Source organism: Ambystoma mexicanum, chromosome 3p, assembly GCF_040938575.1.
Source record: "Ambystoma mexicanum isolate Mex_15411 chromosome 3p, UKY_AmexF1_1, whole genome shotgun sequence".
In the NCBI taxonomy this organism is placed as follows: Eukaryota; Metazoa; Chordata; class Amphibia; order Caudata; family Ambystomatidae; genus Ambystoma; species Ambystoma mexicanum.
The window spans coordinates 520,990,301-521,014,822 of record NC_090925.1 but is presented as its reverse complement, the minus strand read 5'-3'; the positions used below and the strand labels follow the sequence as shown (position 1 = coordinate 521,014,822).

Below are 24,522 nucleotides of genomic sequence, written 5' to 3'. Positions count from 1 at the left end.
AGCTTTCTCCTCCCTCCATCATTTCTCATTCTCCTACTCTGATCCCCCTCCAACTCATTAAAACGTACCCTAATCCCCTGTCTCCCACCCCCATCTCCCCATCTCCCCATTACTTTTGCATCCCTGTCTTTTGCATCACCCATAAAAGCTGCCCTGGCTGAGAACCGTGCTGCAACCTCATTGATGCCCTTCACCTCCTCTCCACAACTCCCCAACCCCCTTTCTCCTACACTGGGAAAAGGAGTGCCCATATATATATATGATATAGGTTATTTATAACGCGTTTAATACCCAGAGGTTTCTAAGCGTGGACCCGGGGATGGAACCTGTGTTCCTCTGTGTCGTCTTGCTTCCAAGGCGAACATGCTGCCTCTGAGCTATCCTCCTGAGACTTTCTCTTTGCAAAAAACCAAACAGCCTTCCTATTTTACCAGTCGACTCCCACATCGAGAACTTGAAGCCATGGGCATTAAATGATACTGCATTACACCCCTTGATACGATCACGCTGCCCCTGATGCCGAATCTGATGCATTCATTAATTTTTTGATTCATGCTTAATTTCAGAAACTCATAAACATTCTTATCTAAAACCAAAACACAATTCCGAGGATTAAAACTATACAAATAACTTTATAGTAATGAACATTTTTGAAATTTGCATATGTTCATAAACATAGATTGCTAAATGAAAACAATTACAAGGACCTGTTTCTTAGTGAAAAGGCATTCTGTAAAATGTTTCAATGCCCTTTTATTCTTCATGGACAATGCCCATAGAAGACATATCAAAGCTGGACACAAACAAGGTAAATGTCCTTTATAATCTTATATTTCAGAGAGCAAGTAGCACATGGGACCGACTCTGGAGTGTTTGAACAGAACAGACCATCCATGTTCCCAAGAAAGTCTATTGGTCATTTGGCAGAAATCGATCTTAATTCCAAATAAGTTAAACTGAAATCTTGTCAACAAAACTCGGTCACTCATAAAAGAAAACTATGTCGGGTGTGGTAGGAGCGTATCAAACTCCGATATCTTAGAGACTGACACAGTAGAGAACTTCTGTAGTTTCACATTTTGGCAGTTGCTTTTATTAAACCTTTACAGAGATACCTGTATCTCATTTAACTTTTCTATAGATAAGAGACATCCCTTTGTTAATCCTCATTACATCATCTGTTTGCATTGATTACACTCAGGCATGATTGCTTATACTTTATTCATGAAATCAACTCCATCTCAGAAAACATGTGCAGATCTAATGCTATTCTAGATAATCTAGCAGCTGAGCTACTAAGATACTCAAGATCTCAAGATACTGTAAACACAGATCAGTATTTGCCAAATAGGAAGCAAAAGAAGTTGGCTATCCAAGGAACCTCTTACAGAAGCTAATCTGCAATGTGTCATCATGTCTCATACCCCTCACACCCATCTGCTATTTGGTAATAGCTATCAGTTTACCTTGATACATCCTGCACATTTTGTCTATAGGCTGTTTATTGAAGGTCTTCCAAAAAAGGAATATCCCTCCTATGACCTGTGCCATTTTTGCTATTTGTTTCGTTGCATGATGTTTGGCAATTAACACCTGATCCATATAGATCCTTCATTCATGATCCCCCTGCTGGCCATCAACGGAGGTGAAGTTAGCCTAATGATCACCAAGGCCAGTCCCCCGCCCCCTTTTTGGCATCTGACTTTCTCACACCATGCTTTAAACACACTGACATTCAACTCCTTGCGCACACTCACCACTGGGATCCTGATTACAGGCTCTCTGTGCACCTCAATACTTTCTTTCCTGACCGCATCCTCCTCCTTGACTCTCTTCCCACCAAATCTCAGTTTGCTATTATGGAGCCTTCTACCTCCTGAAAATATCTTGCTTCCACCAACTTGCCCTTAACTTTCTTCTACACTGACCTCTCACCACAACCTACTTACTTACACAAAGGAACTCTACTGGCTTCCTCTTTCTGTCACCATCCCTTACCACAACTATCCTTACTATTTACCCTTCCCTATCCGACCATTCTGTCCTCCACATCTCTCCACCTCCGCTCCCCGTAAGAACCATCTCTTCTATTTACGAATGAAAGTTAAAAAACGATACCTCAGAGGGTTGTTGGCTTAAAACCAAAATATGCCTTTGCCACCGCTGGCACACATCTCACTTCCCCCCACTCTTTACCATCTTCAAGAATTCTCTCTTGGCACTCACTAAGGCTCTGAAAACTGCTAAATGCAATTACTTTACCAAACAAATGTCCTTCCTTTGGCCATCCTATTCATGCTGATTGCCCCACCTCAAATCTATCCTCTTATAATGACTTTAAAATGTACTTCTCATTCCAAGATCTGTGACACCCATACTGCCCCTTATCACCCTTTCTCCTCAAACCTTCTTATCTCGCCCATATCCTGCCTTTGCGCTTTTGGCTCAACCTCATCTGCTGTGCTACTTCGCATTCTTATGACAGCCAACTCGTCATGTGATCTAATGGATCTCTATGCTCAACAAAATCATGAAAGCCATTACTCCTATAAACTACTCCTGTCACTCCCTCACAGCTGTAATCCTCCCCCGCTTGCTTCAAGCAAGCCAATGTTCTACTTATCCTCAAAGTTCCCTGCTGACCCAAACAATCCAATCCAGCGAGCTGCAGGGTTGTCTCCCTTCTTCCACATTATTCTAAGATCCTACACCATGTGGACTTCAATAGGATCACCAGTTACTTGAGAAAAAAAACTCTTGTTTCCCCCTTCAATCTGAGCTCTGCATTAAGCTCTGCATAGATATGGCCTTGTCCAAAGCCTCCAACTGTTTCACTACTCATCACCTCAAACATTAATCCTCCTTGACCTTTCTGACAGCTTCACATTGTGGATCACAGTCCTTTCTTTCTAGCCTTGTCTAACTTCAGTACCCCAGACACCACACTGCATTGCTCCCTACCTCTCGGATCATAACTTTCTCCATCTCCACCAACATAGAAATCTCTGATGACATACCCTCCTAGCAGGGTCCACCTAGCTGCAGCCCACTAATCTTGTCCCTCAACATCACCCCGGTGATGGGTATAGTTTTTCTTGCACTATCCAGATATTTCCCAACATGTTCTAGGACTGGACTGTGCTTATTATGCTGGACCTAGACTATAAAATGGCTTCATGCTGACATTAAAAAAAATGTCTTCTATTTTTAACATTTGCCGATGTTCAGTATGACTAGTGTTTTCACATACAACCCTACACCTCTATCTTTTGTAAACTCATCTGCTTCTTTGGCTCTTCCTTTTGCCTCTGCGGGATGACTTGCAGATCTTTTTCCCCTTTCCCACTTTCAACTTGGATCTTTCTTAAAATATCTTAGACTCTCTATCACCATTGTGAACTGGAAGACACTTTGATGTCGTATGCTCAACTCGTCTAACACCAAAGTATTCTATTTCCCCATCCCAGTAGACGCACACATCCACCCCTCTCCAACAGCCTTTCTTGGAGTACTCTTCGACAGTGATTTGACGCTCCAACATTCCATCACCTCTGATAATACTTCTGTCACAATCAATTTGTTGAGCATCCTTAAATCTGCTCCCTTCTCATTCACCTCTCCACAAAACCTTTAATCTCTGCACTGGTACATGACTACTACAAGAGCCTCCTCTTGGGCTTCCCCCTTCTAATCTTTTGCACCCATGGGCAAAAACCCAACATTTCAACTCGCGCCATCTAGCTACCCTGCTCTACATCCACCTCTCAACTCTACTCCATGTTGGCTGGCAATCCATGCACAACCGACCACTTCTAAAATTGTATCATATGGTCTACCAGGTTTCTTTTGCCACACGCTACTCCCCACTTCTCACCCTCCCTCGCCTTGTGCATCCCATCACATCCCTCACCCCTCTAGCCCCTTTCCCACTGAAATCAAAAGCACCACTAACATTCATCCAATCACAAGGTCTCCTACGTTCCATCTCTTTTACACTGAAAGAGCTCCCGAAATATGTCAACATCTCCCCAAACCTCCTATGCGCTGCCCTCATTGTAAATACACTGGCATCTCCTATCAGTATTGCTTGCTGTCCCCTGCCTGTATACTCAATGAATCTAATTCACTTTCTAGCTCACATTTAACATCACCTGGTTTCATTTTCGATAAGGACATTTTCTAAAGCACCGCTGCGGGACTACGCTAATGACTGTTTATCCAAATGTGTGTGGTTCTTGTTGAAACATAATGTCTCTGAGAAATAAATATAAATATTTGAAGATCTGGGTGAAGAGCACATTGGCCCACTTCAATTTGGAGTTTAAACCAGTTGAAGCCCAGCCAGCATAAGGTTTGGGGTTAGATCTGTTAGATCTCTTCTCTAAATAATAATAGCTGTAGCCTCATTGTTGGCAATCAAAACCTTATTTTACAATTTTCCAAAAGTGTGAGAGCACTCTTATGGGAAGTCTGGGATGGCGCCTATTGAGGAAGGACTATAAGGATGTTTTAGCTCTACATGCCTTCCAGAGTGGAAATGTCAGTTATCTTATCGGCCTGTCCTGAGATTCCAGCACCGAAATGCTAGGAAATTCCCCTCTGAACAAAGGTACCAACAGCAACCCCAGACAAGTGTTATTGCCTTGCTGGGCATCATCAGGGAGAGGGTGGCATCCTAAGTGTTTCGATATTTGCCAAAAGTCCAAGACCCTTCTGCTGAGAAAGAACAGAAAGCCCAATATACACTTCCAATGATGGGTTTTAGACTGTTTCCTATATGATGTGAACATTGTGTTACTCCTTTACCTAAACGTCTAAATTGCACAGAGGAGACTGCCAATGTGTGCACTTTTGTGCACTTTAGTCCATGCATGAAATTGTGCTAGGAAGAGCAAATAAGGTGTGAAAAGCTGGTGGATCAGAGTGTACTTTGTACAATAACTTGTAAGTGCCTCCCACCATGCACGCGTGCCGGGATGGATTGACAATAATTCTTATGAAATCCATCTGCTTTTATGCGATTGCATCAGCATGAAATTGATTGGTTGAAAACAATGTGTTTTTTGGCAGGATGAGCCGGAATGGCAAACTAAACTGTGATCATTAAACAGTAATTTCTTTCTGTGGCCCCACAATGCTTGTCAAAACATCCCAAATCTCTCGAAGCACAAAAAGTGGTGTAATTCTATTATGTCTGATTGTAACGCCACTTTGTGAACCCTAGAATATTAGAAAAAGCCCATCTCTGAGTTTCTGCATTCTGCTGTGAATTTTCAGCTAAGTAAATTCCCTCAATCGTGTTTCTTTCTAGAAATTCCTAGAGAGTAGTTAATGTTCTTTCCACACCCATTCTTCTCCACAGACAAACCAGGAGTGTGCCCTGTGCCATCAACATCGTGTCAGAAAACAAACGATACCCCTGATCCTAATCCTGTATGTACTAAGGACCTCCATTGCCCAGGGGACCAAAAGTGCTGCATTGTTGGCTGCTCCCAGAATTGCACAGAGCCGACGTTTGTTTGAGCCTTGAAATGCAAGAGAATGGTTAAAGGTTAAAAAAGGTAAGAATGCAAGGATGCACAACCTGATACATTGCAGGAATGTTGGGAACACAATTCCTCCAAGCACCTGTGATAGATGGATTTTCAAAGACTGAAAATGGGGAATTTCAGTAGACTCGCTGTTGTGAATGTGAGGAATGTAATAAATATCTTGAAATTGTTCAAAAGAAAAGGAGGGACCAATGTGAATGAGCAGGGGAAGGCCAAAGGGATTAAGGCTAAAGGCCTTTCTCAAGGCTCATGTAAAAGATGCTTAAAGCCCTCTGCCATCATTATGTAAGATCCTGCCTTCTTGAGACGCTGCAGCTGATGCCCTCCATCATCAGTCCTCCAGGCCCAACCACGTGCATGCTTTGGGAGCCTTTTTTCTGCATTCCTTCTTTACCTTCCCAATCTCTAATGGGCCCTGCATCCTTAGACCCATTGGTAGTGCTTCTGCAATCTTGGTCCTCTATATTTTCACCTGCCCAGCGCCCTTCTGCTCTGAAATATATGTTGATCCTTCTGCAGACCTCTCACCCATCATCAAAGTTTATGTACTTTGTAGAGGGCACTCTGAACATGCACTTTCGTCCTAGACCCTTATGTCCCAGCCATCCATAGAGTGCACTGAAAGCTCTTCCAGTCTCAGTCCCTAACATCCTCTTTCCCAAATCTGCCACCCTTTTTTGGATCTTGATAAGTGTTCACGAAGGAATTGCAGATGAAGTTGCTCAAGATGCTTCATCCAAAATGATACCAGCTAATTCGATTTGACTTTCATGTCTATCACGCTAGGGGGGGGGGGGAGCTGAGGGGGAGGGGGGGATATAGAGTACAAACCAGATGGTCTGATACTTAGCACTGACAGTTTTGTGTTTTCTTTTCTTTTTTCTCTAGTTGGAATATCCCTGTGGTACCGCCAATCCTGATACCCGGGCGGGGTTTCCTCCCTTTGTCATCACCTAACATATGTCCCAGTTGATGAAGACAAACATCAGGGCCTTCCCTTTGGAATCTGTATATTCACTGAACATATTGTAAGAATAAAAGTAGCTATTATGCAACAGAGTGATGTATTGTGTGCATACGTTCCAAAACAGTGTGAATGGGAATGGTTTCAGAAACTATATATATTATGGGGAAAATTCCTTCTCAGCCAGCCAGCATGGTCATTTATTTACAGTGGACTTCCTGGAATCTACTACCTCGCCATTAGCCTCCACCTCAACTGTGGACTGGAGGTCACATAAGCAAGCTTTCTGTAATGTTCTGTAAGATATAGGATCAGGCGCTCATCGCATGTCATTTGGAAGTTGATGTGATTGTTTGGGGTCAACCTTATGTAGAAAGATCTCTGCAAACTTCTGTGTGTTTTATAGGGAAACTGCGGAACAATAGCAAGCTATGAACATACGTTGATTTGGACAAAGATACTCTATTAGTTATATAGACTAAGGCACAGACACAGAGAACTTGGCTTTATACACTGTCTACCCATAATTATCCATGTTGGGAAACATTGAGCCCTTGAAATATCTTGTTTGTAATAACAAGTAATGTATTTGTGTTTGTGTGTGTGTGTGCGTGTGTGTGCACATTTGTGTGCACACACGTGTCTGTGTGCGCGCACAGACACGTGTATGTTCATTATACAGCATATAGCGCCCCCTCAATGGTATTTCTTGGGGGAAGAAGAGCTTGGTGTGTGAGGGGAGGAAGGAGGGGCTAATGTGATGGTGAATAGGTGTCTAAGAGTGAGAATGAGCTTAAAAGTGAGCACAGTGAGAAATCACTGGGGCAAAGGCCACCATGCATGCAGTTCCCCCCTCTTACTGTGGTATTGAACTACGCATTGCTGTTCCCTGGCTCTTGCCCCGTTTCATAAAGTTGCCTGCAATCCCAGAGCAGTACTATTTGAGAAAAGAGATGGCGAGAGCTGGGGGCATGTCCAGATTAACACCCCTTCATTTCTCTAGGCAGGTGGGGTTTCTTGGTGGGCAGAAGTCTCAACAGATGGTGACATTGTCCTGGCTCGGAGTGACAGGATCATAAGGTCCAGCGCAAGGCTGCTTCAGTGTCTGCGATGCGGAAGCTCCGTAGGTCAGAGGACTGTGGTTCCATCGCAGAACATGTGCCGTGCATGGAGAAAGTACAGAGCAGAATACTACTCTTTCTGCTCCAGGATTAGTCCCAGGCTGTGAAAGAGGAGAGGCAGCTACTGAGCCTGCCATCTAAAACTGGAGAGCGGGGCAACCGTGTGTGGTGTGAAGAGAAAAGGGAGTATGCTTTAAGACACCTACATACATGCATGCCCAGCGCACGCAAAATACCCTCATTTGGCAGGCCTCACCAATATTTTCAATCATTTTGGTCGAAAAAGGATATTTATCCCATTCGTGACCTTCAAAAATAATTCTCAAGTCCAATGCTGTTCAATGGAAAGTTTCATTTGGACATGCAAAAAATAACCCTTATTTGAATTTTGATGAAATAATACAATCTTTCAGATCTTCACCTGAAATAACTCATCACGGGTTAAGGCGGCAGTGAAAGTACATGAGTCGTACTATCCACTGCAGCACGTCCAGGAAACATATCAAGGTCATAATATAATCCGAATCACAGACATACATCTGTTTATAATGGAGAAAAGTCTAAATAAAATATACGTAGCATACTGTGACTGGTAATCCGTTCATATCAAGCGATCTATCCCTAAACTGCAAACAACTGCTCATTAAAGCTGAAGATGGAGTCTGCAATGGCCATGCTGATTGTAGTTTATACAAGATGTGAGACTACTTCAGCCAGTTTAAGAAGAGATGCTTACTGTTGTAAATGCGTGGGGAATGAAGCGAAGATCATTTTAATTTAATGTATTTGGTTTCTATAGTTCATGCCTGAGCAGAGAACAATGCAAAGGTACATATTTGCAGTGGCACAGCGACCATTGGGTAGATTGGGCTTTAGGCCCCGCCCTGCTTGAAATGTTGTGGAATGTTGACTTGGCCTGCCTGACCTACAGAGCCGTGGCAGGACAGAACAGGACACAGCCAATAAACCGTGCCTTGGGCTGCACAGTTAACGAATACCTGGCAATTACGAATGTAAAAGGGTTCATTGTTAGCAACTGCGCTCACATACAGACACTCTCAGGCAATTGAAATCGTGATGGGGTGTTAATAAGTGATAAGTGCATGCCAGAGTAGTGATTGGAAGGGTGGGGGGAGTAGACAGCTCATTCTCCATTCTCGCAGCAGTCTTCAAGTGTATGTTTCAGATGTGAAGGGGAGAGCTTTTAACATTGAAACTGAACCAGTATAGTCTCATTAGAATGTGTGAAGTAGTAAGATGCCCCCACGCAAGTAAGTTTGCCCCTCCCTATAGACTCTGAAGTTAGCCCCTCTCCCACCATTTGAAGGGTTGGCACCCTCCCCTCCAACCCCCCCCCCGAGAATCTTGGTCTAAGTGCACCCCTGCATAATTGTAAGAAAATAAAAGTTTTGCAGGTACCCCGAAAACATTAGCAGGGGTGAGAATAATTAGGACAGGTTTTTAAAAAGAGAGCGGACAGAAGAGAGCATGGAAGCGGACCGAGCAAAAGAGGATGAGCATTGCAGTGGATAGGGGCAAGACCAGACCTTGCAACCCTCCCGATTAAGGTGGGAGACTCACGATTTTGTGGGTTTTTTCTCATAGAAAATGTTGCTGTGTATTACTTTCTCCGACCTAAAATAAGTCGTACCCAAAGGCTATCCAATGGGAGAATTCACTGCAGCAGAATCTCCCTCCCAGGTGCTGCAAAACGTTGGCATGCATGTTATGTTGACTTTAACCGCGCACCGCTACCGCCCAGGGGCACTCTCCAGGCGTACAAGATGCGAGAAGGAGCAGACCCGGTAATGAGCACATGGAAGGTGAAGTACAATCTGGCAAAGGTGTGAGGAGGAACCAAAGGGTTCACCCAGATGAATTGACAGTGAACACGGAAACGAGCTCACAGGGGGATCAGGCCATAGATGCACGTAAAGGCTGTGGAAAAACAAGTGAAGCCAATTGAGCCAGTTAAGGAAGACGAGTGATGGAGAAATTGAATAAGAAGTTGAATAGAATAGTGGCTCGGAGTGACAGGCTCCAGAAGCTGAACATGAGCCTCACTCAATATGACCCGCCAAATCAACAACATTGCCTCCACAACAGCCTAAATGACAAAACTCATACTAGCAAATAGTCCTTTTGCTATCCACCACCAACCTCCTCACAGTTGCCCGTGATCTTTTGCTATCCAAGCTAGACTATTCTAATGCGGGACCTCAAACAAAACCTGAACAAGCTACAGGCCATTCAAAACAATGCTCTCGGAGCATCCCTGGACCTGAACCAAACTGCCCACATCTCTGAGGTAAGGCGGTCAGTTCATTGGCTCCCCATCCAGGAAAGAATCACATTTTAAATCCTTGCGATTGTACCCCGCTCTCTGGCGTACAAAGCCTGCACGTATCTCGCCCCCTCGAGGTTCAAAAAATACTCTCCAGCCAGACCACTCAGATCCTCCAACAGCCAGCGACTACTTACTGTCAGATTTAGATGTAAACGAGCAGGTGGCTCAAGCTTCCCCACTGTCATGGCCAAACTCTGGAACAACCTTCCGCTACACCTGCACATCCTACCAACTTTTCAGGAAAAACCTAAAGACATATCTCTTCAACTAATTTTGTGATTCAACACTTGCTTGGACTAGACACACCCATGTAACTATGCCCACCTCTATGACTAGTGTCCTAATGCCACAGGGCTTGGTGCGCTGCTATAAATGCTAAAATAAGTGGTAAAAAGATTTCTATGCAAAGGACACCATTGTGGAAACCAAAGAGAGAGCATAAGTTGAAGCAAAAATGGTTATAATATGTTTGAGTCAGCATGTTGAAAAGTTGAATGTGACAAGTCCGGGCTACAAAAGAAATATGAAAGCAAAAATTGAGGCGAGGATCAAAGATGCACCAGCATTTCAATCAGATGTCAAAAGGGAAGGGTGTAAAAGGAAGGAACCGAATGTAGGTAGGGGCCGAATGGTTAGGGAGGAAAAACAAAACTTCCATTTTTGAGAAGTTAGGATGAAGTGAATGGGTGAGCATCCCCTGTTGAAAAGACAGATCAAGATCTTGGAGTGAAGGGGGGATGAGTAAAAGAGGGATACAGAAAGATTTGAGACTCAAAGACATAGGTGACATAAAAGGCCAAAGAAGTATATAATAGTCATATGATTTTCATCATACCAAGTTTACCAGAGCATTACCACCCAAGAGACAGTCAACCAAGACCGCCTGGGACCTTCGCAGGTTTTGCTGCAAAGAATAGTGTTTTGCCTGAAGCAGGGCTTCAGAAGTAGTTCAATGTTGGCACCCATTAATTCTACTCTTGAGAACCTGCCAAGTTCACAATCAGTCTGCAGTATTGTCTTTGCCTTACCACCCAAACCCCTTAGAATCCACTTTCATTATTATTGTACAAATAATCATCAAATGCCCCTACAAATTTTGCTCAGTAAAACAGGAGGGCACACGTTTGACCTCGTCTTCACCCCTCTGGCTCTCCTCTCTTGTGCCGACCCCATCCCAACTCGATTGGTGAGACCACCTGGCAATCGCTCTGACCCTGCAACACTATGAGCCGCCCCATAAGGGACAGGCTAAATGCCCTGAAATCACCCGCCGCTCCTTAAAACACTTCCTTGTGGACCTCCTTGAGCCAGCTCTGGCCACCGCCCCTCCATCGGACAAGCTTCGGAACTCCGTGAAGCCTTCTTTCTTGCCGCCAATGACCTGGTTTACACCCACGCTTACACTAAAGACCAAACGGATCAAGGCCAAACTATCTGCCCCCGGTATACTCCTGACCTCGGGGCCAACAAAAGGACAATCAGACTTGTGGGAAAACAGTGGCGTAAACACTGCCATCCGGAGGATCTCTCCTCACACAGTACCCTTTCAACCTTCTGCAAAAAGGTGATTACTGATGCAAAATCAGCCTATTATGCCACTGCAATCGATGGTGCCTCTAACAGGAGCAGAACCCTCTTCGACACTGTCAGACACTGCACCAGGGCTACCCTGGGCCCGATGTCTAGACTCTGCAGGAGAAATGCAACAGCATTAACATCTTCCTTGCCTAAATTGCCATAATCAGGGACTTTATCGACTCTGCAAAGGCCTCCAAGGAGCCACCAAGCACAGAGAACTCCCCCTTTGTCAGATTCCACCCCTCTCTTCATTAAGGACCTATCTGACACCCTCACATCCCTCAAACCCACAGCCTACTCGGACAATCTCCTCCCAGCCTACATCATCAAACAGCTCCAACGCCGTGCCATCGCCATACTCCTTAATATCCTCAATGCCTCTCTCGCTGTAGGCTCCTTCCCAGACTCTCTAAAAACAGGGCTGATTTGCCCCATCTTGAAAAAGCCCTCAATCGATCCTGATGGCCTAGCAAACTACAGACCCATCGCAAGTCTCCCTCTCTTAGGGAAGCTCATCAAAAAGCTGTAGCCAATCAATTGCTGGCCACAATCGACCAACTCGGCCTCCTCCGTGACTACCAGTCAGGGTTCTGCTCCAAATGTATCATGGAAATGGACACAATTCAGTTGATAGATGACACACTTAATCATATGGGCAAAGATAAATTCTTTCAGCAGCGTTCGACACGTCGACCATCCCCCGCTCGTCTCGATCCTTGCCACCAGAATGGGCCTTACAGGAAAAATCCTTAGCTTATTCTCCTCGTACCTCGCCAACAGATTCCAAGCCATCAAATGGGGCAGTTCAGGTTCAAACGCCTTCCAGGACGTATTGCATATTCATTCTCTCACCCATTATCTTCAACCTTTATATGGAGCCCCTGGGAAACCTCTTAAATGACCCCAGCATCTCCTTCCACCAGTACGCTGATGACACGCAGTGGTACCTTAAGGTTACTGGCCCTCAAGACATCTCTCGTCTCTGCTGCTGCTTGGACACCATCCAGACCTGGATGTCATCCGCTTACCTAAAACTTAACCGACCAAAACTGAGTTTGTCCTTATCGGCCCCCAATCCAAACAGATCGTCCAAAACTGCCTTGACAACATGAACATAGACGGATTTACCCCTAATCTGACCAACTCAGCCAAATACCTAGGCTTCATTGTCGATAGCGGTCTCTCCCCCTGAAAACATGTGGCCAAGGAAGCCCAAGCCGCCTGGCTCCAAATTTCCACATTTAGGAAAATTAAAATCTTCATCCCCTACGTACAGTAGTCCAGGCACTGGTCATCTCACACATTGACAGGGGTAATGCTCTCCTTGCCGGGCTCACAGCCACGTACCTGGCTCCCGTCGAAACCGCCCACCACGCTGCAGTCAGTCTTATCCTGGGTGCTTGTGGATTCGACCACATCACCCCCATCCTACTCAATCTCCACTGGATCTCCCCCCTCCCCTGCAAGGATTCTCTTTAAAACCATGTGCATCACATACAAAGCGGTCTCCAACGGAGACCCATTTTACCTGGCAGCAAAACTCTGTATCTCAGGAGGTTCCCGCACCTGCCGTAGGTCGACCATCAAAAGGTTAAAGTCCACACTTACCCATAAGGAAAGGACCAGAAAGTGGTCCTTCTCCTGCTATGCCCCATCCCTCTGGAACTCACTCCCCCTGAAGGGTCCTGCTGCCCCTTCCGTCATGCAGTTCAGCAAAACCGTGAAGACATGGCTCTTTCGTCACTTCCTCCCCCAGGACTGAAACCCTGACTATGCCACACAGTACTGAATTACTATTCAAAAATGCTAGCTTGACGTTAGCCTCTGGCTTTTCCTGAACTCTGTAAAGTTCTCCCCTGCCTACGGGCCAGGTCCATGTTATAAACAATAAATAAAATAAAATGCATTTAATAAAAGCATTTGCATTTGCAATATAGTTTCCATAATACTCATAAAATATAGGAACACATTCAAAACGTGCACAAAATGCTACGTTTCACTTATGTATATTTATTCTCATATACATATAAACACATGAGCATGAAACATAAAATGGTCTAAAAGTAAGCATTTCTCAATATTAGAAGAAATGTACAAGAATACAACCCTAATATTCTACACTTCTCTTGTTCACTCCTACAATTCAAAGCCTCAGCGCCAGCCATCAATGTACAAAGCCACCTAAAATATGGCCAATAGTCATGTACTGCTACTCCAGCATCTTCAAATATTATTTAAAAAATGGAAGACTTCCTTTTTTGACAACCTCATGGTGGTCTACATACAGCAAGATTATGGCTCCATCGCTGGTTTTACCACTGATCCCGCCATACCATATGCCCTGGCCAAGCCCCTCCACTGCAGCGTCTTGTCCTCTAAACTCCCATCCCCTGTTGACCCCATCCAAAGAAACCATGGCATTCCACCTTCTCCTCCAAGCCACCCCCTACTCTAACTCCTCTCACCCACTGGATGCACAAAATACTTAATTGCTCACCTGCTGGTGCCTTAGACTTTCATCTTCTGGGCCCTGCGACCATGAAACCCTGCTCCTTCCTTTGTGGTCTTCTGAGGGCAGTGTTTTCTTTTAGGAGAGGTCCAGGAAATGTTGCCCAAAGTCCCAAAACTGTTCAAACCAAGGGCTACTAAAAGGTAAAGATGTAAGATTCTGTGCTGGAGAACCTCAGGAGCTGCTATGACCCCCTAACATCAGCCTCCTCTGATATAGATGGTGGTCAGTCAAAATGTCGAAAAAAAAAGTCGAATGACAAAAATGTCGAAAACAAATATCGAAAAAAAAAAGTTGAATGTATTTTTTTTTATTTATATGTCTTTTTTGGGTTCGGTAAGTAAAAAAAAGGGGTAAAATAAAAAAAAAAATAGAAAAAAGAGGGTTTGGGGGGAACCCCTCCATTTTGAAAAAAAAAGTATTGAAAAAGAAATGCGACTTTTTTTTTCGACATTTTTTTTTCGACATTTTGACTTTCGACATTTTTGTTTTTGACCAAATGACCATAAACCATATAGATCTAGACTGCCCAAGCCAGCTTGAGTCCATCTTTCTCAAGGTCACTCCAAGATGGTACCTACACGTGTACTTTACGACCCCTTCAAAAGTAAACCTAGCCGTACCCAGAAACCTTGTACTAAATCTTCTGAAACCCTGATCATCACTGATCACACTAGCATCACCATAAAAGGAACACATAACCTTAAGGGAGGCCTCATCAACGCTAGATCCCTGATAGCCCATGCCTCTGAAATTGCAGATATCATCTGCAACCAGCTCGACTTTCTAGCAGTAACCGAAACATGGCTGCACAAAGCAGCTGGTCCAGCCCTAATGCTCGCCATTCCCCCTAACTTCACCATCTTTAGAAATTACAGAGTAAACTCCAAGGGAGGCGGCATAGCTTTCATCTGCAGAGCCGACCTCACTATCAAAGAAGTAGATCTTATGTCCATGCCTTCAGCAGAACTACTCTCCCTCAAACTAGGTATCACAGCCTCACACACTATTACTGTGCACCTGATCTACAGACCCCCAGGCCCACTAGGTTCTTTTGAGGAAGACATAACCACCCTTCTCAACACCAACGCTAAACCAGGGACACAAATTATCTTACTTGGTGACTTCAGCCTAGGATACAATGGCCCTAAAGACTCTAATGCCTCAATCCTAGTCAACACAATACTGGAAGCCGGCCTCACCATCCAAAACAAGGGCCCCACACATGTCAAAGGCCGCACTTTGGATTTGGTGACAGACATTAACTGTACTACCGCCATAACGGCTGTTGAACCATGCATATGGACTGATCATCATCTGATCTTGTTAACCATCTCAGACCCACCTCATTCTAAAACAACCAAACTACCGGCACCTCCAGCCTTTACACGCTGTAAAAGAACATAACGGTTACAAATCTCCTCCCTCTGATTCAGCCCATTACTAATCACTCTAATCTTATCACTAACCCCAATGATCTGGTTGACCTCTATAACAACACTATCAACTCAGCTATAGACGTCACTGCGCCACTGAAACTAAGCAAATCTAAACCTCTTGCTCATTTAAACACCTGGTTCACCCCCAGCCTAAAATCCCTGTGCAAAGAAAAAAGACAAGCAGAAGCCTGTTGGAAAAAAAATCCTTCCCCTGAGAACAAACATCTCCTCACTACCCTCACCAATAGTTACAAGAAACAAATCATTCAGGCAAAAAAAGAGACCTTTAATGACAGAATTAAAAAAGCAAATTCTAGCACTAGGGAAATCTTCACCATCCTTAGAGAATTATAATCCCCTATCACACCCATAGACTCCTGCACCAAAGATAAAATGTTGTGTACCAACATTCAAAATGCCGTATGCAATAAAATCACTATGCTACAAGACAAAATCTCTGCCAAAAGATCCTCCCTCCACAACATTGCACTCTCCACCCAAAAAGCTATCCTACAGGAACTCACCATCAACCAAACTAAACCTCACAACCAATTTAACTTTAAAGCTATCTCCATTGCAGAAGCTAAGAATATCATCACTTCCCTTAAACCCTCTCGCTGTCCTGGTGACACATGTCCAGCCCCCATTATCAAAGAAGCTGCACAAGAACTTGCTCCTTTCGCACATCCTTTATCAACGCCTCCTTCAAAACATGCTCTGTGCCCACTGACCTCAAAGATGCATGGATACTACCTCTCCTAAAAAGAAAAACAACTTAGACCCTAATGTCCCAACTAACTACAGACCTATAACGACAGTTCCGTTCCTCCTTAAAATCCTAGATAAATCTGCCTATCTACAGATCCAATCTTACCTGGAGATTAATAACCTACTAGGCACTAGACAATCTGGATTCAGACCGAGACATGGAACCGAGACAGCCCTCCTTGATCTCAAAAGCCAACTAGATGAGCGCAAAGACAAAGGAGACATATCCATGCTCCTACTCCTAAATCTATCAGCCGCATTCGACCTGTTAGATCATAAAGTACTCTGCAACCACCTTAAATCAGCTGCCAACCTCTCCACAGGATGGATTTGTATTTGTATTTATTTGTATTTAATTTATTTATATAGCGCAAGCCAGGCCCAAGGGCAACCGGGCGCATATCTTAGTAAAGCAGTTACATTATATTTACAGGTAAGGGAGCAGTACATTACATAACATCACAATAGTCCCGACAAATTGCAACAAGTAAACAGTAGACATTACAAATCAAGCATCGATCATCAGTGCAAGTAGGGTCCCAGATGGCCCAATCAGTAAAGAGGAGTAGTTGTTAGTAGGAAGTAACTAACCAAAGCTTGGCTTTATGTTTGAATTGGTTGAATGAAGGTAAGGTTCTGATCAGGAGTGGTACAGTGTTCCAAAGTTTGGCTGCCAAGACAGGGAAGCTGGCGCCTCCAGCAGATTGAAGCTTAAATCTAGGGATCGCAAGACCTTGGTTATGGGCAGATCTGAGTGCTCGTGCTGGTGTATATTGAGTGAAGCGCGAGGCTAGGTATGAGGGAGCCTGGTGGTTGACGCATTTGTAGGTGAGGGCCAGTGCTTTCAGGGAGATCCTTTGGGCGACTGAGAGCCAGTTGAGGTTCTTCCTGGTTTCTGAGATATGGGCGGATCGGGGGATGTTAAGGGCTGCTCTAATGGCATTATTTTGGGTCGTCTGGAGTTTATTAAGATTACCCTGGTTGGTGCCGTGGTACAATGCATTGCAGTAGTCCAGTTTGGACATGACCAGGGTCCTGGCCAAGGTGATGCATTTCTGGGCCGTGAGGAAAGGGCGGCAGGCTGAGATCAATTTGCAGGTGTAAGCAGATGCGGAGGCCACTGCATTGGTTTGTCTAGTGAGTGTCAAGGAGGCGTCCAAGTATATACCCAGAGTTTTGGTGTCTTTGTATACTTTAATCAGATTGCCATCAATGTTAAAGGAACCAAACAGGTGACTTAGTTTAAGTCTCTGTTGTGTGCCTAAGATGAGAAGCTCAGTCTTGTCATCGTTAAGGCACAGTTCATGCTGGGCCATCCAAGCCAGTATGACAAGATAAATGTCATTAAGGGCTTTGTAATCAGCAATGTAGTCACCAGAGATGGGTATGAGTATCTGGGTGTTATCAGCGTAGTTAGTGTAGGTGACACCCAGATAGTCAAGCACGTCAAATAAAGGTTTGGTGAAGACATTGTAAAGAGTTGGGGAAACACAAGAACCCTGCGGGACTCCACAAGGGACTGGTGTGGGATCAGCCGATGCGGTAGGAGAGAAGACTCTCATGTGCCTATTGTCAAGGAATGACCTGATCCAGTTGGAAGCCTTGTCAGAGAAGTGGGCCGCTGACTTCAGTTGCCTGCATAGTATTTGGTGATTTACCAAATCAAAAGCAGCTGATAGATCCAGTAATAGTAGAAGGGCCAATTTACTGTTGTCTTTAAGGTCATCAATTTGAGTTTTGAGATCAAGTAAAGCTGTTTCAGTCCTGTGCTTAGGTCTGAAGCCAGATTGTCTTGAGCCAAGGCGGTTATTGGTTTCTAAGTAGTTCTGAATCTGCAAGTAAGCTGCTCTGTCAAGTATTTTAAGTAGGAACGGTACGGTGGTAATAGGTCTATAGTTAGTTGGTATTTCAGGGTCTAGTGTCGTTTTTTTTAGGAGGGGGATAACCCACGCGTCCTTTAAGTTGTTAGGTACTGTGCCTGTACGGAATGAGGAGTTAATTAAGGCAGTTATAAAGGGAGCAAGGTCATGTGCTGCTTCCTTGATGATAGGTGCTGGGCAGGAGTCACCTTGGCAGTTAGAGGGTTTTAGATTGCGAATGATGTTTTCGACCTCAGGGATGGTGAGTGGGGTGAAACTAAAAGGGGTGTGAGTAAATGAGGCCGTCGGAGTATAGGAAGGTTTGGTGGGGAGGTTGGTGAGTAGGGTATTTTGTTTAGCGTTAATTTTAGATTGCAAAGTGGTAATTTTAGTGAGGAGGGCGTTTTGGATGTTATTGCACCATTTACTGTCTTTAGTGCAAGTGTCAGGCACAGGGGATGGTGATTCCAATTCTTTAAGGATTTTAAATAATTCCTTAGTGTTGGATTCCGCTTGAGCGATGCGTTGGTTATAGGTCTCATTTTTGGCTTGTAGGATCGCTTCTTTGTAGCTATGGGTGGTAATGATGAGGTGATCTTTGTTAAGGTCACATGGGTGACTCTTCCAAAGTGATTCAGCCTTACGTTTTTCTTTGCGTAGAATTCTTAGCTGCGGTGTGAACCAAGAGTTCAGGTGGGCCTGTTGTTTGGCTTTCCGTAGTTTGAGTGGTGCTATATTGTCAATGGCTTTAAGCAGTGTTTGATTGAAGATGTCTACTAGAACTGTGGGGTCATTATGTTCCATGGACACGCATTTGTTCAGGATGGGAAGGATGAGAGCGAGGAGTTTATCCTTAGTGATGTCTTTTTTGTTCCTAGTGGGAATGGCTGGAGCTATGGTAGGCGCAGTGTGGGGGTTGGTCGCTGGTAAGTGGAAGATGATAATGTGATGGTCGGACCAGGCGCAGGCGTGGTTGGAGCTTATGGATGTGTTGCAGTTAAGGTCAGTAATCCAATCGAGCGTCCTGCCCTTGATATGGGTGGGTTCGTCAATGCGTTGTTGGAAGCCTAAATTAGCTAATGTGGTAGCTACTTCAGAGGCCAAGTGATCCTTAGTGTCGAGAAGGCCCAGGTTAAGGTCGCCTAGAAGCAATACCTTCGAGTTAGGTTTGGTATTGACGGTCAGGATGGCCGTGATCTCATCTATAAAAGAGCCAAGTGGACCTGGGGGTCTATAGATAAGGTGGATGGTGGCAGTGTTAGTTGGCGATAAGGTGAGTTTCACAGAGAGGGATTCTGCGGAGCTGAGCTCAATATTGGGGATGGTTCTAAGTGTAATGTTATTTCTGTGTATAAATGCGACTCCACCTCCTTTAGATGAAGTTTGACGGTCCGCTCTAGTGATAGAGTAACCGATGGGGATGGCGAGGGCAAGGAGTGGGCCAGAGGCAGCGTGTAGCCAGGTTTCCGTAATGGCTATGAAGTCAAGGTTTTGAGTGGTGATAAGGTCGGAGATGTCCAACGCGTGGGCCGTGATAGATCTAGCATTGATGAGGGCGCCAGGTACAAGGGGATGGTGGTATGTTCTGTGTAGTGGGAGTGTTGTGAGTGTGCTGGATGCTCAAGGAACGAAGGGCACGAGGCAATCTGGATCCCAGTCTGAAATTCCTGACTTGGAGCGTGCACGGTTGATTAGGTGTAGGTTTGGTGGCAAAGTGTTGGAGCCATAGGGCAGGGTCATTAAGGTATGGGTTGCTAAGGGGCATGGTGCGAGAGAGTGGGGTGGCGTGACAGTGGCTGGTGTTAGCAGTGCTAGGAGTGGTGGGGCAGAGCAATGTGGCAATGGTGAACCCTACGATGGTAGCAAGAATTGGGTGGTTGGCAGATGACAGTGGCCGCATATCGTGAGCCAAGTGTCCTAACCGTTTGTGCAATGGAGTGGGGGAACACTGGAAGGTGTGTGGAGGGGTTCTGCACTGGTCAGAGGTGGGATCCTCCAAGCGATGGCAATCCGCGTACAGCTTGCTAGGTGAATACATGTGCAGGTAGCAACCAGAGGCTCAAAGGTAGATGTTCAGCTAGTCTGGCAAAGATAGATACATAGGCAAATGCCGTCAATGACTCAAGGCAGAGGTTCAGCTAGTCTAGCAAGGTAGGTACATGGGCAAATGCAGTTCGTGACTCAAGGGAGAAGTTCAGCTAGACTGGCAGGTAGGTACATGAGCAAATGCAGTCAATGACTCACGGGAGAAGTTCAGCTAGTCTGGCAAGGTAGGTACATGAACATATGCACAACACAAGACAATCAGATGTGGTCTGAAGGCGACCATAAGGCACAACATAAATCCATCAAAAGTGGTCTGTGGACCATAAAATGATACTAACAGGCTAAATGCTGTCATGGTGCCAGTACAGGTATACAGATACCAGGATCAGGTGGAGTTGCTTAAGGCTAACAGACTAATGTGCCCTAGGCGCATAGTCCAAGTTGCTAATGGCTAGACAGCAGGCTAACATGACTGTGGTAATAGTAGTTATGATAAAGGGTGCGGAAATAGATCTGCAGGGTGTCTGGGTTGGCAGTGTGCGACCATATAAACATAATATGCCAAGCGTGAGGGATTTAACAGTACTTTGGAGGAGCATGTAAGGATCATTAGGCAATATGTAAGCAAATGTTTGAATGACAAGGATGGCAGTAGATGAGCATGGTGCAATCTGGCATATGGTATTGATAACAGCGAGTGGTGTTGCAGGCCTAGCCTCGTCAGATAGACGTATAGCAACTGAGGCAGAATATAGTTCAACAGGGAGTTGCTGTGTCGGGTGATATTCAGCTCCTAGTATGCATGGAAGTTGGGTAGTTAGAGTCAGGCGGGCCGTTTATAGCGTAGGGGGCCAAATAAGGACTGGGACACAGTACTCACAGGTTAAGGGTCTGTGAAGAGCCAACAGGGGTTCCGGCCAACGGCATATACGGCATGCATACGACAGGCCCTTTTGCGTGGCCCTTCTGTGGGGAGCTTCCGTGCTCCGGCTTCCGCCTATCGGTGGCGGTGGTGTGCGGAAATAGGGCACGTCGTACAATCCGTGTGGAGACCAGGCAGGTTGGGCTGGTCAGGCAGATGCAGCCGAGGCTGCTGCAGTGGCAATGACGGCCATTGACCACGTTGTAAGCAATGGCGGGGTGGCCCACAGGGGGTCGGGCGAACGCTGCAAGGGATGTAATCTCCCTTAATTCCTGGATAATAGAACTATAAGAGTCTTTTTGCCCCATCTCAGCCGCTGATCAGTGGTCGAAGTGTACGGAAAGAAGTAGTGGAACTATGTTCCCTACAGGCCTGCACCGCTCCCCACAAACCCCATCCCTACACCCCCTCCCACGCACAATCCAAACCCCAAAACACATGTGCCTGCTGTTTAGGAGAACATTCAGTGCATTGCACTGAAAGTGCAAGTTTCAACTTCTTCCTACACTTTCATTTTAAAATGAAACCGTTCCGGAACGGTTTCTTTTTAAAATAAAAGTATAGGAACGGTAAAACTTAATTAAAAGAAGTAGGGGAGCACCGCTCCTGCCCACTTCGACCACTACCGCTGATCCAGTCCCCAACACCTGTTGGGTTCCACAGGGGTCTTGGTCTCACCTACTTTGTATAATATTTTTACAAAGCCCCTCTTTGTTATCATGGACAAACTGGGTGTCTCATATACCAACTATGCTGACGGCACCCAGATCCTCATCCCTATCCAAGGAGATTACAACAAAGACACCATCCTCATAAACAAAATCTCCCAAATCATTCAAACTTGGATGGCCACTCACGGTTTATGTCTTAACGACGATAAAACCAAGCTTCTAATCAAATCGATCTACTAGTAAATTAAACAAACTCTCCCACCTCTACAAATCCTTCACCATTGATGGCACTAAAATCAATGCAGCCAACGAAGTTAAAACGCTAGGTTTCTACTTAGACTCTGCGCTCAACCTTAACAAACAGGTCTGTGCCACAGCCTCAGCAACCAGTTACACTTGCAAGCTAATTCACGCATGTAAGCCATTTGTGTCTACGGGCAGTTGTATCACCATCGCACGTGCCCTTATCCTATCTCAATTAGACTATTGTAACGCACTCTATCTGGGTACCAGCAAACACAACACCCACAAACTCCAAACCCTACAAAACAATGCCCTCAGAACAGCACTAGGCATTCCCAAAGATCAACCTATATCTGACCAAAGAAGAACTGCTAAATGGCTGTCCATCAATGACCGTATCAAATTAAAAACCTTAAACATCACACACAACTGTCTCAACAACAAAACACCCGCATACCTCACTGCGAAATTTACAAGGTACACATCTGAGCGTCCCATTAGAAAGGGCCAATCTAATAGCATCAGAATCCCAAATTTCAATCTGAAAAGAACAGGAGGCTCAAGTTTCCCAGTATTGGCTGCTAATCTATTGAACTCCATTCCGGACCCTTTTAGAGCCATTCCCTGCTTTGACATGTTCAAAACTAATGTTAAACTCTGGCTACAAACCAACGACTGTTAACTCCTCGCCTCTGAATGATCGGTCTCCTAGACACCTCCTCCCTTCTCTGTGACATCCTCTTATCCCCCTTTTTCTGTCTCCAAATAACTGTAAATATATCCTAATATCCTGTATGTACCTTGTAAGATATGCCTGCATCTGCATCTATTGTAACATAAGACATGTAAGATAAGAAATGTAAAATATTTATGCTACATTAACCTGCAACTGTAACATAAAAAATGTAAGATATTTATGTAACTGTAACCTAAGATTTTCACAAGGGCCCAGTTGCTTAACGGCCCGGTGCGCTCTATAAAATAAATAAACAATACAATATGCTTTACTCGCTCACAGCGCTAAGCCTCCAGTGAAAAGGAGATTGGGATAACATGGTCAACTCTGGTTCCACTTTCTGGCGGTCTAGAAGCTGCAACACAAAACAAGAGTTAGTAAATCTAGGAATTATCCTTAAATATTCTCAAGCCCTCCTGCATTCAAAACCTCCAAGTCCTCCCAGTTCTGGATGTAGATTTACCCTTATACCTAGGTAGGTAAGCTTTGAGGTGAAAGGACCCAGATGTTGCTGTTGAGATGTCCTTCTGGCTTGGGCTGACTGCCATGGAACCAAGCCAAAATCCACTTAAATCAATCTGGAGAATACATCAGCTGACCAAAACCTGAGCAACTCTGAGGTGGGTCTTACTTTTTTAATGTCTGAATAGAAGGAGTTTAAGATTCCAGAATTGCTTGCCGACTGGTCACCTTTGACTGTTTTTTCCCTAGGATTGATTCTACTAAAAAAGAATATTCACTCTTTTACTGACATCTTCCCACTAGGGTGTGGGCAAATACATTGCTTCATTTACTCCCAAAGTTTTCCTGTAAAACTCTCTTGCAACATAAGGCTGAAGGGACTAAGCACTCTCGCTGTACCTGCACCAAACCCGCTAGGAGAACACTGCTCTCGGGAGCAGTGCCACTTTTCCCGTATTATTTGCCCTGGTCTTGTTTGTGTAGCCGGTTGCATCTCTCTGAGGAGCAGAGACAACCTTCTCGAAATGCTGGTGAATGTCACACATTCACAAGCCACTATGCTTGGGGATTCAAGCACATCTTTTCAAAAGACATGTTGGATGCAGACTATATATCTGGGCTTGTTGTTGCTGCTGTATTGGCACAGTGAACTCCGAGACACACAGAAGGTATTTTCTCCACAGCTATGTGCTCTGCATCCTCTACTTCGTAGCATAAATGCTCGAACTGCTCTAGAGCAGTGTTCTGTCTCACATGATTTCCTTTACAAGGACCACTGAAGGCTACAAGAAGAGCTCAGGAACATGTGGCCTCCCTAGCATAGGTCAAAAGTTAAGTTCATGTTCCCCCGTCCAGGTGACAGAAGTCTTTTACTAACTTCTAACTTTTTTTTGTTATTGTAATATTGAAAAAAAGGAGTCCACCCTCACTAGACTGCAGTATTTCATGATTTACAAGTTCACATGTTAAAATGAACCTTACTTGTAAAATGAATAACACAGTTAAAAGCGACCAAATGTGTGTGTGTTTGTGTGTGTGTGTATCCAACGGTGTATATTTCATGGCATTCGAACCATTCACTCAATGTTCTCAACAGGATTTTGTAAAAATACATGACAATAGATGAAATGCAGTGTTGTAAATTTAGAACAATAGAGGTTCTTAGGGCGAGCCATCAGGGATGCCAAAAATTAGGGAGTGTATAAGAAGAGCTGCCTTCTGTGACCTTGGGACCTGGTTGCCACTACCCATTAATTGAATCAGGACCTGGTAGTGGTATGAAGAGGATTTCCTTTCCTGACCCAC

General features: G+C 44.7%; 1 protein-coding gene across 1 annotated transcript in view; it reads left to right on the top strand.

The window, feature by feature from the left end:
• LOC138580568 (WAP four-disulfide core domain protein 5-like) overlaps positions 1-6,611 on the top strand; it is a 51,898-nt gene extending 45,287 nt beyond the window's left edge. The window contains exons 4-5 of the mRNA XM_069651216.1: positions 5,363-5,561; positions 6,441-6,611. Of these exons, the coding sequence (XP_069507317.1) occupies positions 5,363-5,523 (161 nt within the window). The 3' untranslated portion in view covers positions 5,524-5,561; positions 6,441-6,611. The remainder of the gene's footprint in view (positions 1-5,362; positions 5,562-6,440) is intronic.
• The last annotated feature ends 17,911 nt before the right edge of the window (positions 6,612-24,522 follow it).